Source organism: Petaurus breviceps, unplaced genomic scaffold (assembly GCF_028583685.1).
Source record: "Petaurus breviceps papuanus isolate PSGF00001 unplaced genomic scaffold, PetGlider_PUasm1.0 188, whole genome shotgun sequence".
NCBI lineage: Eukaryota > Metazoa > Chordata > Mammalia > Diprotodontia > Petauridae > Petaurus > Petaurus breviceps.
The window spans coordinates 4372237-4389507 of record NW_027185804.1 but is presented as its reverse complement, the minus strand read 5'-3'; the positions used below and the strand labels follow the sequence as shown (position 1 = coordinate 4389507).

The 17271-nt window shown below is 40.1% G+C and overlaps 1 protein-coding gene across 5 annotated transcripts in view; it reads left to right on the top strand.

Annotated features, from left to right (window-relative positions):
* Positions 1-17271, top strand: part of SCUBE2 (signal peptide, CUB domain and EGF like domain containing 2) — an 84170-nt gene that overhangs the window by 17347 nt on the left and 49552 nt on the right. For all 5 annotated transcript variants that reach the window (XM_069091190.1, XM_069091189.1, XM_069091187.1 and 2 more), the window contains 3 exons: positions 10973-11065; positions 13175-13291; positions 14277-14399. In XM_069091190.1, coding sequence (XP_068947291.1) covers positions 10973-11065; positions 13175-13291; positions 14277-14399 — 333 coding nt within the window. The remainder of the gene's footprint in view (positions 1-10972; positions 11066-13174; positions 13292-14276; positions 14400-17271) is intronic.

Here is a 17271-nt window from a genome sequence, read left to right as displayed (position 1 = left end):
TTTCTCCACTTGCTTCATCATTATCAAATTAAGAAAATCTGTAATATGCTTTGTAACTATAAAGCACTATATAAATGTAAGCTGATGTTATCTGTTCATTTTTAAGGAAAACTACCAAATATCATTGTCTTGTATATTAGATATTGTTAATACCCTTTGACTGTATGCTACCTATTAATTTTCGGTGAATAGCACTTCCTCCCCCGTCCTGTTTACTAGTTGATTTTCTCCTTGGAAGATACATTCTTAATTGTCTAAGAAATGTATGACTATTTCACATGTCCAGAATGGTGCATTCAGAATGTATGCACTACTGAAGTTCCTGTTTGAACAGTTTCTTCCACAATAGCTGATCCAACATGGAGAAAATGATCGAGTGGAAATTAGGCAGTTCATTTTCATTCCTTGTAAATAGTCTTAGAGATAAATCGTACTGCTATGTTTGATACTGGAGAAGTACAACACGCTGGAGCTAATCAGGATCATTTCTGAATTTGTGCGATGCACTGGTTCTTGATTGACAGCGGAATAGTAGATGTTGGCTTTCAAGTTGGGTCCTTTGGACTCTTTTGTATGTTCCGTAGGATTTGGGGCATCTTTGTCTCATGAGTCTTATGAAGAATTCTCACTGTGGGAAAGGAATCAAGAAACCAGTAGAGCAGAATAATCTGAGAAGCAGAGCGTCTATTCTTTTGTTGTTTAAAGCTCTCTTACCAGAAGGAAGAACACTGTAGTCTGACACTTGGATGTCTAGGCTGCAACATGGAAAGTCATTGATTAATTATTCCCAACCAAGCACCTGGCAACATATAGTATAATTTCACCCTTAAGTAACTATATGTTTTTCATTCAGCCATTTTTGATAAACTGATTGCAACCATCACTTCAAATCAAGTGACTGAAGACTTTCAAATTGATAACACTCCTTTTATCCTCAAACTGAAATGACCAGTGAAAACTTGACCACATCCACAGCCTCCTCAAGAGAGTGAATGTGAATCTTTTTTCCAAGTTTCCAAAATTATTTAGTTCAGACATTCTTGAATCCTCTGAAGCACATTTAAAATAAAAATCTTTTTTTTTTCTTTCTGAGATTGCAGTATAAATTCAAGAATTTGAGTCGTGGCCTGGAAACTCTCATTGTAATTTGTTATTGCTTTTCAAGCTGATTGCTTGGCAAATTCATATCAACATAAATCAACAAATTATAGTGGTTTGTAACTAAGAATTCCTTCCACATTTTCTTTTTAAATTCTTAAATAGAACAATAGGTAAAAAGTGCCAACTTAAGGGGAGGTTCTTTTTTTTTTTTAATTGGTTTATATGTTAAACTCCTAAAGTTGATATTTAATTTCTAAAACCCACAACTGACAATTTAAAATAATTGTATCTAAAGGAAAGTAATAATTAGCATCTTTTAATGAATTTAAAAATCTTTTATTTGCAAATGTATTATAAAAAGTAATTGTAAACATAATGATCACCTTTTGGACACAGATTTCAGCTTTCATTTAATATTCCTCAGTTTGGAGGCCACATTTAGTTGCTTAGGAAGGTTCCAGTCTATTGATATTTAATTTTTTTTGACACTTAGAAATGTCAATTCCCTGGAAAATTGGCTCCCTCTTTTCACATGATGGGGAGGCTATAGAGATATATCTGAAAAAGATATGTAACCTGTGCCTTGTCTTCATCCCTATTCATGGCTACTTGGACATAATCTCCCAAGTTGAGATATGGCATAATGGGAGTCAGGAAATCAGTTTTGTGGTCTCAGATCTATTATAGTAAGAATAATAATAGATGACATTTATATAATACTTTAAGGCTTTTAAAGCTCTTTATGTTACCTTATTTGAGCCTTTTAACAACCCTATGAGGTGAATCTTACAGACATTATCTCTGTTTTACAAATGAGGAAACTGAGGCTCAGAGAGGGACTTTTATGGTCATAAAGCAAATTAGTGGGGTGACTCTGGGCAAGTGATTTCTCTTTGGACCTTGGTTTTCTTCTATGTAAAATGAGAACATTGGACTAAATACTCTATATATGATTTCTTTCAGCTTTAACAGTCTGAAACCATGATTCTAGGCTGCAGGCCATTGCACCTCACTGTTTTGGCCACTCTGAAAACATTTACCATCATCATAACCAACCTAAAGCATTTTTTTTTTTTAAGCAATCAGGGTTAAGTAACTTGCTCAAGGTTACATGGCCAGTTATTTCTGGGTGTGGTGCTGAGTATCTGAGCCTGGATTTGATCCAGGTCATCCCGACACTGGAGCTGGTGCTCTTACTCACTGAGCCACCTGGCCACCCCTAAGCAATCGGGGTTAAGTAACTTGCTCAAGGTCACATGACCAGGTGTTTCTGGGTGGGTGCTAAGTGTCTGAGCCCGGGATTCGATCTGCAGGTGTTCTCAACACTGGAACCGGCGCTCTTACTCGCTGCGCTGTCTGCCCCCATTTTAAGGTTGACAAAGCACTATACATTTATCTTCTAAAAAAAGACTAAAAAGAGCCCTGTAAAGTAGAGACCACTACACTCACTGTTTTTCACACGAAGAAAACTGAAACCCCTAGAGGTTCAATGCCTTGCACATTGTCAAGCACCTGGAAGCATTGTCAGAGTTGGGATTCATACCCGGGTCTACCTTGACTCTCAAGTCCAGCTCCCTTTTCTCCCATAACAAACTACAACCCCTTAACATATTATGGCTCTCTCTTAGTGGTTGGATTGCCTTTTTGTGGAGTCCACAAAGCTTCAGAGCTTTCAGAGCTTTTCAGACCACTGATGCTTCAGAGTCTCCACAGAGAATAATCCCTGGCAGGAAGGGGGCCAACTTTCATAGCTGCACCCCAGACTAGTTATTACTTGAGGTCCTTTTTTACTTTCTCTCCAAAGCCCAGCACCCCAGAGCTATTAGGGCACAGCACCTTTGGTCTCCCTCCTGTCATCATCTTTAGGGATGAAGAAAGACCTTCAGTGGGGCTGAGTCTGGGTCTGTGAGTCCTGATGTCTTCCCTGCCTTGGGTCTTCTCTATACAATCTCTTCTTTCACTTTATAATGTACTGCTTACACTTACCTGTTTCACATATCACATTTTGATCTGGTTTCCAGATATGATTTGTGAATTCCATACTTGGACCTCTGTAAATAAGAAGGAATTTAATATTACTAGTTGAATAATACCAAAGCTTCAGGGATGTTCTAACCACTCTCCCCTTTCCCCCACTTTCCATTGTTGATTGACAATCTAAATATCATTCACAGCTTAATCTCAAGTGACAGGCAAGCTATACATTAACTGTTTTGCTGAGAATTGTCATTATTATTCAATTCAACAAGCATTCTTAACTACTTCCACCACAAATGCTGTTGCTGACATGTTAAGTTTACCCATTCATATCCTTGGTTTCTATAAATACAAATGAATAAATAGTGTTGGTTAGCTTGTCTTATGAGCATGGTGATCAAAAGGAATAAGTCCTAAAGCAGCAGTCACCAACAACTTGAATAGACCATTTTTGCACAGGCAAGCAAGCAAAAGGGTTTGCCAAGTGACTGAAAATGCCACTCAAAGAAACTCCATTAGCCAGAGCAATAAGAGAGTTTTCCACTAATCCTGGGCAAATTTCCTTCCTTCTTAATTGGCAGCAGCTGTTGGCAGAGGTGAACTGAATTAAGACCAGCACCCCGCAGACTGAAGGAAGGCAAGGGTGTGATGTTGGCTCGTAGTTGGCAGACACAAACAAGATGGTTTTAGGAGAGGCATAAAGGGCTATGGGAATTATTACCTTTACACTGTACATTTTATTTGCACTAAACTTCTGTCATCCTGTTACATGTAGAGGTGGTTTATGAGATTTGGGTAACAGAAGTCTAGATTTCATTATGGAATATTAAGTGAAGGGAAAGGGAAATAGTATATAATCAATAGTTTTGAATCTTTTTTATAGGGAAATTTTCTTTTTTTTTTCTTTTACCTTTTGGAGGGAAGGCAGGGCAATTGGGGTTAAATGACTTGCTCAAGGTCACATGGCTAGTAAGTGTTAAGTGTCTAAGGCCAGATTTGAACTTGGGTCCCCCTGACTCCAGGGGTTGCTCTATTTACTGTGCCACCTAGCTGCTCCTAGTGAAGATTTCTTGATCCTTGAAGTAATGGTTACTTTTATAATCACGTATAAAACCGTGAAACTTGTAATATCAGGAGCCGTTTATTGGTTCACTCATGGTCAGTGACATATACAGTGGTAAACTCAAAAGCAGGCAGGCACTTTTTCCAGGGCCTGGTATAGGGATTGACTTACATAGATTTTTTATCAATATTTTCTAATTGATTTGAATGCTAGTAGAGAAAATCACCAGAGATTGGTATCAGGAGATTGGGAGAGAAACAGAGGTGTGGGATTCTAATGCCAAGTTTCAGAGTGAATGTGGCGTAACTAGATTAATGGGTCATGTCTTGTTTTTGTGCAGTCACTGCATGGGATTCCTATTGGCATTTTAAGTGGGTTGATTTGTGATTAATTGGGTGTCAGAAGAGGTATTAAAAAGTGGCATTAGAAATGTCCCTGAGGAGTGACTAGAGTATGATAGACTCATTTGAATATATTGTCTTCTACTGATGTCACAACCGTTTTCTCAGTCATCCAGGCTCATAGTTTTAAAAATTATTTTTCACTCTCCTTTACTACCTACATCATCAGCTGCCAAATTTTACTGATTGAATTTCCATAATATCTCTCCCATCATTTTACTCCTCTTCACTCACTCTGCTATGCCCCTAGTTCAGGCCTTCATCATCCCTAGCCTGAATTATTGGCCTTCAGACTGGTCCTCCTGTTTCTAGTCTCCAATTCTTCAGACAGCTGCCAAAATAATTTTCTTCATTGCCAAGTCTGACTATAGTGTTCCCCTCCTTAAAAACCTTCATAGTGTCAGCTTCAGTGATACCTTATTACTTTCAGAATAAACCTCTTGAGCCTGGTATTCAAGGTCCTCCTCAGTTTGTCTCCAGCCTGTTTTTCTAGACTCATTTCATACTGCTCTACCTTGTATATTCTTCAGTCTAGTAGCTCAGACACCTTGGCCTGCCCTGTCCTCCTGTCTCCCACTTTCATACAAGCCATTCCACTTGCTGGAATATCTGCGCTTTCATGTTCTCTCCTGTTGAAAATGTACTCCTCCTTCAGAGCCCAGTCCAAGTGCTATGCATACCTCCGCTAAGCACCACACAGCTTAAAGCGACCACCCTGGTACTGCATTTTCCTAGAGGATCCTGTCTAAATCTCTCCTTTGTCCTTCTTGCATTCTTCTTTCTATCACTCTAACCTGTGTGTGTTGGATCCTCCCTTACTGATTTAAGGTCCATGTGACAGGCACTTTGGATCATTCATCTCTGTCTTCTCAGAAGCTAGCACAGTTCCTGAGGTATCCTGGGCATTTAATACCCGTTTGTTGAATGGAGTAAAATCTTTTAACACATGGACTTACAAAGGGGGCAGGTATCTCAGGGGCAAACTGTGTGGGTAGTCTGACCAGAGATCAGTTGTATTCATGTGTCAACCCTGTTTTGCAGAGGGCTTATGCTGCATGAATAAGGATCACGGCTGTGGTCACCTCTGCAAGGAGACCCCGGAGGCAGGAGTAGCATGTGAATTCAGGCCTGGTTTTGAGCTGGCCAAGAACCAAAGGGATTGCATCTGTAAGCATGGAGCTGGGTCCACTCCTGTCTTCTGGAAGCCTAATAAGCAGCACTCTTCTGCTTTCATCAATCACTTGCTCAGCTGACCACTTACCTCCTTTAGGGTGCAGGTGTCATGAATGTTAAGGACATTAAGAAAAGTCAGGAGTTTGGAAGTTAGTGCATAAGATAATGCTCTGAACTTGTTGTTTAGTTACCATAGAAAAGTTATCTATCACAGTGGGAATTGATGCTTGGGAGTTGTATTAGAAAATTAAGACTTAGGACCAAGGGGAAGTAAATGGAAAAGATATTTAGAAAAGAAAAATCAACCAGGATTTGTTTCCAAGTAATAACTGCTTCAACATTCCAAAGATTTATAATTTTGCCTTAGTAGATGGATTCACAGGTTTCTCAGACAAGAAACAATCTCTTGATGGCCAGCCTTCTAGTGATAAATCTATCAGAATTTGGCCAGGCTGGTTCTCTCGTCCATTGTGGAGCCTTTCAGGCTTGGTAGGACCTGCCAGAGCTTGAAATGTTCTCTTGGCATAGCTTTTGAGAACCCAGAGGCTCTAAATGCATGGGAATACAGATTTGTTTTATCACTTTAGAGAGATCTTTGAAAAATAATTGTCAGTAAAACTCCAACTGATATAGAAAAGCTCATTTATGTTATTCACTTTTTTTTTAATTTTAGAAAGGGTTCTACGATCTCTCTAATAGGAACTTCAGTAAGTAGATGACTGAAAACTATGTACAGATTTGTAGGGGGAGAATTTTGAGTGAATAGGCTACACTTGGAGACAGGCAGACAGCAGATTTATTTCTCATCTGAGAGATGATGAGGTTTTTCCTCATAATTGCTGTCAGTGCTGTGCTAGACACTAAAGCTAGGGAGTCCTGATGCTTAATCACAGGGAGCTTACGGTCTTGTCACTGGAAGCCTATCAGAAGGAGGGCTTTGAGCCCAGGCTGTAGTGCTAATCGGATAGTCATGGACAGGGGCCTAACCTCCTGTGAGATTCCATTTCCTTGTGTGTAAGATGAGGAGGATAATATTTACACTATCTTGTTGTGAGAAAAATGCCCCGTGAACAGTATTGGGTTGTGAGTACTATGGGATTGTAAGCCTGTCTTCATGTAAGACTACTAGTAGTGGTGGAAGGAGCATTGGACGTGAGACAGAAAACCTGGGCTTGGCTTGGGCCATGCTTCTCTGAGTGCTCGTGGAGATGTAGCTGGTCTGCCTTGGTAAGCCTTACACAGAGAGGAGTTTTTATTACCAGTTATTGTTAATATTAGCTTTCTGAGCATGACTTTTTTTTAAAGCAGTTGGGGTTAAGTAACTTGCTCAAGGTTACTGAGCATGACTTCTTGAGGGTTATGTCAACAGATCTTAGATTCCAGCTGGTGTTACCAACTTGGAAAGCTTTTGTGTATGAGCCTAGTGACAGATTGCATGCCTGTGGTGGATATGCATGTGGTAGAGAGAGTGCTAGACCTGGAGTCAGGAAGACCTGAGTTCAAATCCAGCCTCAGACATTGCCTAGCTGTGTGACCCTGGGCAAGTCACTTAATCCTGAGTGCCTCAGTTTCCTTATCTGTAAAATGAGCTGGAGAAGGAATGGCAAACCAATCCAGTATCTTTGCCAAGGAAACTCCAAAATGGCATCATAAAATGTGGAACATGACTGAAAACAACTAAATAACAAACAGGAACTTAGCTAAGTTCTAAGAGGCTCATGAACATGTTATGAGTCGCAGGTTTATAAAATGGCCATGGGATTATTAAAGTTTTGGCCCTGGCACTCTGAAAAACCATCTTTGAGGGGTCAACATCTGATTAGTGGAACTGATAGCAATGAAATCATGAATATTTGAAGAATGAAGTTTTGTCGTCATTAGCAATAACAGTAACTAAAAATTAAGCTGCACACCAAGAAAGACAAATGTGTTGGGTAATTGCTAAAACTCATTAACTTGAAAGATATGTAAATTTTTATTCTGTAGTTTTCAAAATCAGGAGGAATTGCAGGCAGGCAGAGTAGTATTGATCCTTCTCATCTATAGCACTGTAAAGCTCGACAGACAGGCTCAGATCTTAAATGTGCAGTTTTTAAATGCAATCCCCCCCCCCCTTTCTTTTAGGTATTAGTTTAGAAGAAAAGTTCTGTAACAGTAGCAACGATTTAACTTGGGTATCTGAAGAGTTCTTCAGAGAGAATGAAAGATTCCAGGGGCTCCATGGGGCTAGAAGAAATTGAAGACCTAAAGAGTTTGGGCATTGGAATAGAAACAGAGTGAATTTAAAACAGCTGCTGGTGGGAGAGGGCTAGAAAGGTTAATGTTGTTTTAATTATATGTGTTGTGTGTGCAAGTGATACGTTACTTTGACATGAATACCAGCCTGTCACAGAGTCTCCCTTGATCATTCTTCCCTTCAGACCAAATCAAAACAAAACAATTGGTTTGGAACATTTAGAACTGTTTAGAAGAAGCAGGTTTTGATTATTTTTAAAAATAGATTTTTATTGATATCTTTTGTTTTTATATCACCTAGATTTTCTCTGATATCCCTTACTCTGCCCCCCTCACAGGGAGGATAGAATTTTTTTTTTTAAAAGAAAAAGAGGATTGACAAAAAAAAAACCTTAGCTGGAGAAATGAAATTAAGTATTTTTAATTCCCAAGAACATAAAGTGATAATGAAAATTGGTCAAAGTCCTTTCTGAAAAAGCTGAAAACTTATTGATACAATAGATTATCTTGAATACAACTGTCAGAGCCACATGTGGGAATTCTATTCTAATGAAGCTCACAAAGTAGTTATGTAGCAAATTAAAAAGTGTGGGTGCTTTAAATACTAGGCTTTACTTTAGAGAGAGAAGACCACTTCCCTCTTTACACTAGTTAACTGGCTGAGATAATAATCAGTCATTATGTTTTTATTTTTGTTGGCTGGCCTCACTGCTGTAGCTTAGGCAGGCACAGAAGATACCTGAACCTTCCCCATTTGCCAATCCAATGCAAGAAGGTAGTCTTTGAAAGCAGTCAGAGGATGCAAAGTGTCAAAGTTCTGGAAACACGAGAATGATAGACATAACTGAATCCTTTTTTTATAAAACTGTCTCCTTGGTAAGTAACTGGGTCTGAAAAGGTCTCTAATTAAAATCTAGGCACCCCCAAATGCCACAAAGTGGTATTTAGAAATAAAATAGTCCCGGTCCATGTGTTGAAACTTCACCTTAGTGCAGGAAAATGCATAAATCATGGGAAGCTCTTTCATTGTGGAACTGTGTCCTGTCACAGCGGGGCTCTTGTGTCCCTCCTGCCACAATTTTAAGTGTAATTTGTTTCTTTTGAATAGCAGCAACTTCTAATCACTTTAAGTATTTATGTTAGGAGGAGGGATGAAGTGAGGCACAGATGAGCTTTATCCACATGTGTCTCAGGTATTAGTAAAGTCTCTCTTCTCTCATTAAGGACAGCTGAGCTGTGAAACTAGCGATCATCAGTTGTCAGTCACCCTGCAGACCATGAGGGCAAGAAACACTGGGCTGGCCCCTCACATTGCTGCCTGCAGAAACGATTATCAATGAAGAACGGAGAGAGAGCTAGGAACACAGCTAGGGGAGACCTTTTTGTGGGGACGTGGCCCAGCTGTGGAAATGTGTGTTAGGCAGTGGGCATGCTGCCCACAAGCCCAGGCACAGAGCTGTGCCGCAGGGACTCTTTCACCAGGTCTCATGGAGTTAGGACCCCCAAAGAACTTTGTGAAAGCTTCTGTACTGCTGAACTTGCATTTGCATGTCACAGGACCTTGATGGTATCCCTTGGCTTTAATTGCATTGGCTGTGGAAATTTCATAAGTCTTAAAGTCAGGAGGATCTCCAGGCCTCTGATCTAGCAATCAGCCTTAAAGCAGCTAAGGTAGTTTACAGATCAAGGCGGCCGAAGCCTAGAGGTTAGATTATTTACCTAAAGGTACATAACCAGTAGGGGAAGAGTAGAATTGAGAGCCAGGTCTCTTGCCATGGCATCACATTGGCTTTTTGGCATGTTACTGATCCATGTGTTTTCTTTTCAGTGACATGTAATCATGGAAATGGCAGATGTCAGCACATATGTGATGATACAGATGAGGGACCTGAGTGTAGGTGCTGCACACAGATGGGAGATCCTGCTTGGGTCAGTGTGAAGACTGGCATCTGTTGTATCAGAAAAAGGATGCTATTGATGACAAAGGCTGTCTGTCAGTGTGGGTGTGGTATGACTGACAGTCCTCTCTGCACTTCTCCCATTAAGATTGCCCTTTGGTTTTTGACTCTAGTGACAGCAATGTTCTTTAGATATAAGATATATTAATAGAAGCGTGATAGCAGTTGATGTTTGTATAGGGCCTTTTGGCTGTACAAAGTGCTGCTTTGTATTCATGGTCTTGTTTGTGCTTCAGAGAGCTCTGTGAGGTAGGCATTACAGGCATTCCTACCACTATCTGATAGATGACAAAACTGACTTTAGTGACTTGCCCATGGTCACATTGCTAGTAAAGGTCAAAGGCAGGTTTTGAATTTGGGTCTTCCTGACTCCAGGTCACAATTTTACTACCTAGTTCCTGTTCAGTGATTTTTTTCACATGTTGGAACTTTTTTCCCATCCTGGAAGAGGGAATATATGTTTGCTATCGATACTCCAGAGTATAATATGTTAAATTTGTAAAAATTGCTTTTGAAAAATCTTTCAGACCTTTTTTTACGAAGGATACGTTGCTATTTTCATGTGTTGTTTTCCTTCAAAATGGTATCAGAATGAGTTGACAATCAGGAGGTGTGGTTTCACATCTCCAGTGAAATAACATGATCATATAGCTTATATTTTTGAAGCATATTTAATATATTTATATATTATAATATGATATAAATAGTATTATAATATATAATAATATTATAATATAATATAAATAAATATTTAAGATAAAGTCAATGGCATAGTTTTCCCTAGGGCAAAGGTTCTTAACTTGGAGTCAGTGGACCTCCAAAGCATCTATGGATAGATTCCAGTGAGCGTGTGGTTTTAAAAAATATTCTGATAACTATATTTCAATATAATTAGCTTTCTTTGTAATCCTATATGTTTTATTTTAATTCATGGACCTTATTCTGAGGAGTCCATAGACTTCATCAGACTGCCAAAGAGGTCAACAAAACAAAACTGGTTAAGAGCCCCTGACCTAGGGGTAGGAACTTAACTCTTCTGTTTTTGTTGTTTGTTTCTCTTATAGAGAAAGAGGAATCTACCTTGGAGCTGAAGGAGAATAACCTTACATCACCAGTAGCCAAAGTCGACAAAAGAGTAAAACGGAGACTGCTAATGGGTAAGATGGACAAACTCACCACTTACGTCATCGTAGGGCAGAGAGGCCTCTTCCTAGACCATACCTTCCTTGAGGACAGAAACTCTTGACTTATTCATCTTTGCATGCCTTGTAGCACCTTGTACATAAGGCCCTGCTCAATAAATTTCTGTTGAATGGGTAGATACAACACCTGGCCTATTATCATGGCTTATTTAATTGTTAATGAGAATATTGAGAGAGAGATTGCTCCTTATTGAGGCACTTCATGTGGAAGAGGGATTCATTTTCTGCTTGGCTCTGGAGGAAATTTCAACAAAGCTGATTGTACTTCAGTCTAGGGACTAATTTCCCAACTATTTGAACTGTTGAAAAATGTGACCAGCTGCTTGTCTGCCCAAGTCATTGCTGGAGATCTTATAGAGAGGATTCCCATTTTGGTCATGGTTGAGCAGGCAGCATGGGCTTTGATGGGGTGAGACAGAGTGCCTAGTGCATCCACGTCCCACCTCTGGGCCTGGAGTCCTCCTTTCCTCTCTAGGCCTCAGTGTTCTCTTGTGTCAAAGGAATAGCTCTCTCTGAGGTCATCTCTTCTAAGTGTCTATGGCCTAAAAGCTGCATGTCTGTGATCCTACGACTAGACTGAGGCCTCTTGCAACTCTGAGAGTCTGAGATTCCTTTGATTGCCTTTCATTTAATTATTTTTATTTTTTTCATTCTACTGCCTCTCTCATATAGGAAGTTTAGGAATGAGCAGAGTGAGGCTTAGGTATAGAACAGCCCCCAAAGCTATGGGAATAGAAACTGACCACTCAGATGATATTTTTCTGGCAAAAAGGAGAGCCAGAACAGTCTGTAAAGCATTCAGGGTGAGCCCTGGAAGCCCTTTTAAGGTTATTTTAGCAAAGCAGCTGATTTCATACTCAGCAGCCTGTGGCAACCTGGCATCTGTCATTTCTAACTGAATTTTATATAGTTCATAATTGTTCCTGATAGATTACCATAATAGATTATTGGTCATGATAGAGGCCAAGCAGGAGGAATGATTTGCCCATGGTCATACAGCTTAGACAGCAGCAGAGTCTGGGCTAGAATGTAGTTCCCTTGGCTTTCAGCCTAGTGTTCTTGGTTCAGCCCTGGGGCACCTCTCTTCCTGCCCTACAGGACGGTAGATATTGATCAGTAATAGTAATTTCTATTTCTGTAGCATTATAAGGTTACAGAAGCACTGTTAGGTAGGTCATGCAAGGATGGTTGTCCCCATTTTACAGAGGAGTAAGTTAAGGCCCTGAGAAATAAAGTGACTTATAGGTCACTTTAGGTCAATAGGTCGCAGGATCACTGATCATGATCTAGAAATGACCTCAGAGGTCCTCCAGTACAGCCTGGTCATTTTACAGATGAGGAAAATGAGATGAAGAAAGGGGGTGCCTCACTCAGGGAGTGAGTGAGTAATACAGCCAGGATTCAAATTCAAGACATGCTCAAACTATTGGACCTGTGACCTGTGCAAGGGGCAGGGGGCAGGACAGGTGGCAAGATGTCCTCTGGAATGCGTGGCTGGATGGAGAATGGGAAGCTTGCTCTGGGGCTTTCTAGTTAGAGTGGACTGAGGCAAGTTTTCATTCCCTGACCCACCATCAACCAGCTAGTAAACATTTATTGAGTGCCTACCGTGTGCTAGGCACTGGGTCAAGCAATCAGGGCAGAGATTCACTTCCATCCGGGGTTAGGGAGTGTGATCTCTGGAGGGTCAGTGTTCTTGGTGGAGAGAAGTGGACAGGAACAGAGCAGATTGCAAGATTCTGCTCCAACCCCAGGCCCAGGCCTCTTCCCATTAGGATATGCTACCCTCTTCCACACCTCCAACTCTTCCTTGTTTTAAGAAGATACAGCCTTCCCGAGATAAAGCAAGCCCTTCTGCCCCTTACACTGGGCTGCACTGGGTCCTGGGGGTCCCAACAGTAGGTGGCAACAGAGGTTGACTCCATTGGGTGTCCAACATTGTGCTTTTGGCCTTTCTTGGACTTTCAGTCATGTAGGAGCATCAAGATGCGGCCGTCCTTTCTACCTGTATTATTGCTTCTCAGAAAAACAAACAGTTTTTTCATTTCCTTTTTTTAAAATCAGAAACCTGTGCTGTGAACAATGGAGGCTGTGACCGCACGTGTAAGGATACATCTACTGGTGTTCACTGCAGCTGCCCTGTGGGATTCATCCTCCAGTTTGATGGGAAGACCTGTAAAGGTGGGCTCCCTCCTAGTAGAGGAAATGTGTGTACAAGCACTCTGAATAAGCCCTTTTGTGCCCATGGGATACAGCAAAGACAGCTCTTCTCCATCTACACCCATTGCTGCCACCTCCTGATTGTCTTCAGATTGGATCATGACTCATATCAATAGCAGATATTCTTCTTTGGGCCAGTGAAAACGTGTGATTGAGCAAGCTTAATTAAAACCAATTTAATTCTGTTAGCTGTTGGGAAGGTCAGCCTCTATGAATGTCAAATAATTCATTTCAGGCTATAACTTTATTAGAAAAAAAAAGGCAGAAGATCAAGGAAATATCCATTTTGAAGAGATAATATCAGCATATTATAAATAACAACCTAGATAATTATCCAGAGTAAATTAATGAAGAATTAACCCACTTTACTGATCAAGGGGATCTCAATGGCCTCTCGGTATTTTATGGGCATAAGTACAAAGGACTGGTTACTTAGCATGTTAAAAAGAGATAACTAGTTATCTATTTCAGTTATCTATTATCAGCTGTTATCAATCGAAATGTAAAATAATTTTGAGTATCAGGAAGTGTGTTTTTTAAAAATGGAGTATTTTGTTGTTTCATTTATAGCAAGTGTTTATGCGCCTTAAAAAGTTTTAAGGATTAAAATGGGACTAGAGACTATATATACTGAAAGGAACAGAGAATGCGGGAGCCCCTCATTCTGCTTTCCCATAGCTTTGTTCCTGATGGCTAAGGAAGAGTATTGTAAGAGTTCTAAATGTATTCCAGAAAGATGAAGATTATCATCTTTTAAAAAAGGGAGAAGTGGGGAAATAATGAGTGTGCCCATTTTAAAACAGAAAAGCCAACTGGAAATAGAACATCCTTGAAAGCTCTTTAATGAATTATCGATGGGAATTACAGAGCATTTGCAGGCACCTTGGGGGTCAATTGGGAAAGTCAATGTGTTGTGTTCACTTTTATTTGTATTTGTTTATTGCAGATATTGACGAGTGTCAGACTGGTAATGGGGGCTGCGATCACTTCTGCAGAAACACTGTTGGCAGTTTTGATTGCAGTTGCAAGAAAGGATTTAAATTATTAACAGATGAAAAGTCTTGTCAAGGTATGTGCTGAGAATGCCTGAAGATTGACTCACTGTATGGCCTTGAACTAATCACCTATCTAAATTATATCTCGTTCTATGAAATAGAACAAAAATGCTAATATGCCTCATAGGTATATTATGCATATCAAAGAGCTCGTGATCAAAGACCCTGGAAAAACTTGCTCTTCTTAGGAGGAAAAGGAAAATTTAGAACAAGTTAAGTCAAACCCCATAATAAAGTTCCTCCTCTTTTTAAAAGACATCATCTTAGTTCTTCATGTGAAATGTATTTGAGAAATATAAGCAGGTGTTCAGCCATCTTGCCAAGGACATGTTTTGTAGCTGACATAAGAAAATGGACTGGATTTTCTCAAATAGCAAGAAATCTTGCCATAGAAGCATCTGCCTCTCAAAGGCTTATGATAGCAAGATGGTGGTGCCTGTCGGTGATTAACAACTGAATCTGATCCTTGTGTCTGTTTTGGAAATGGCAAGTTTTGACAGGCATATGGGTGCATTATTTTTATGTTTTTAAAGGGACATATACAGGGAGAAACCCTCAGGAAGCATATATTCCTTGCATCATTCACTTACATCACATGGGCGATATTTTAAGTGGTGAGAGCTGGTTGACTCTTAGAGATATGGACTATACTATATATTTCTGCCTGCACCTCACATAAAGATGATATTAACGTTTTATCTTTTCCCCATTGCTGTTGTTCCTTCTTACAATTCAATGATGACTGATTAAGTACCTATTATGTGTGCTAGATGCCATAGGAGCTATAGACATTGTTCCTGCTGTCAGTGTGGAGACACAGTCTAGCATCACTTTGTTGGGATTGTGTATATTTTGCCATTTTGCCCTTGTGTGCTCTGCCCCTGGCCTTCTGGGACAGAGGAGAACAAATTTCATCTTTAATCACCAGATAGCAGAAGCTGTTGTGCATGTGTGGCAGCAGAAGAGGGTGAGAAGGGAAGAAGGGACAGTAAGGAGCTTAGTGTACCAAAGTCCAGCCCCTCCTTTTACAGAGAAGGAAATGGGCACAAAGAAGTGAAGGAACATGCCCATGGACACACAGCTAGGATGTGTCTGAAACAGGATTTGAATCCGCAAATTTCTGGTACCAAGCCCAGGGCATTATCCCACTATTCCATGTTGCCTTAAGTTTGACATGTCTGGTGCCTCATGGGAAGAGTGTAAAATACATTTGGAAACGTATGTTGAAATCAGATTGTGAATGTTTTTGAATGTCAGTGTAAGGAGTTTTGTGTTTTATTTTGTAAGCAATGAAAAACCACTGAAGTTTCTGAATAGAGAGTTCTGTGATCAAACCTGTATATTAGGAAGATTATTTTGGTAGTTGTGTGAGGATTAGATTGGAGCTGTCCTTGAAGCAAGGAGAACAGGTAGGAGGCAGTTATAAAGTCTATGTGTATCTATAGATATTGATATAGATGTGTATATATAAGCATATCTCTTTATATACATATATACATACAGACACACATCTGTCTGTCTGTCTGTCTGCTCCTTGTGTCCATCACATTTCTGTCAGGAGGAAGGTAGCATGTTTCATCATAAGTCCTTCAGGGACATGGTTAGTCACTGCTTTGATCAGATTTCTTAAGCCTTTCAACTTTGTTTTTCTTTACAGTGTTTTCTTCATATAATTGTTTTCCTGGTTCTCCTCACTTCCCTCTGTACCAGTTCATTCCACCCAAGATTCTCTGAAATCTTTCAATCATTTCTTATAGTATCATAATTTTCTATGGCTTTAGCAGAATGAACTAATGCAGAATGATTAGATTTTGGTAAGCAGAATGAACTTAAATTAGATTTTTTTTTTTGCTTTTTTTGGAGGGGAGAGGTCAGGGCAATTGGGGTTAAGTGACTTGCCCAAGGTTACATGGCTAGTAAGTGTTAAGTGTCTGAGGTCAAATTTGAATTCAGGTCCTCCTGACTCCAAGGCTGGTGCTCACTGCACCACATAGCCACCCCTTAAATTGGATTTTTCTGCTGACTTTTCCATTTAAAGAAATGACTGCAACCCACTGAAATGTCCAGGAAGTGATATGTAGAGATCTTGGCTTGTAGAGGAATGTAGAGATAAGGCCAGGAAGGAAAGCTGTGATGAGATAGACTCACACATGCTGCTTAATGAGGACATAGAGGCTACTAGGGGTCTTGATCAGAGTAGTAGTGGGCACCAGGGAGGAGGTCAGGCTTGGAATATGTGACCAAGACAAAGTCTGTCTGGAAAGAGGAGGTGTATCGTCAGATTTAAGTGAACACCGTTCTTATGGAACCCTATTGAGCATATTCTTGGACAAGGTTGAAGTTAAAATCTTAAAACCCTGGACAGACTGGTCTGACCTAATCAGAGACTAAACCTGACTTCACAGGTGTCTCTCCATACCCCGCTCCAGATTACTTCTCAAAACATGATATATAAATGATATAAACAAGTGTGGTGAAGGGCTTTACGTTTATCCCACATGAAAATAGGTTGAAGGAACTAGGAATGTTGGGCATGGTGAAGAGAAGACCAGAGAGGGGCAGGATAGCTATCTTTAAGTATTTAAAGATCTGTCACATGAAGGAGGAATGAAACTTTCTTTGGTTGGCCTTAGAAAGCAGAACTCTGAGCACTGGAGGGGAGGTCACTGAAAGGCAAATTTAGGCTCTAGGTCAGCAACAACTTCTCAGCCTCGAGAGCCTTCTAAAAGTGAAATGGTCTGACTTGGGAGGGAAGGTTTTTCCCTCTGTTGGAGGTCTTCAGACAAAGACTGGATGACCAAGTCTTGTCAGTTATACTGTGGAGGAAATTTCTTTTCTTTTAAGGTTTAGACATAGATGCCTTTGAACTCTGAAATTTTGTAATTC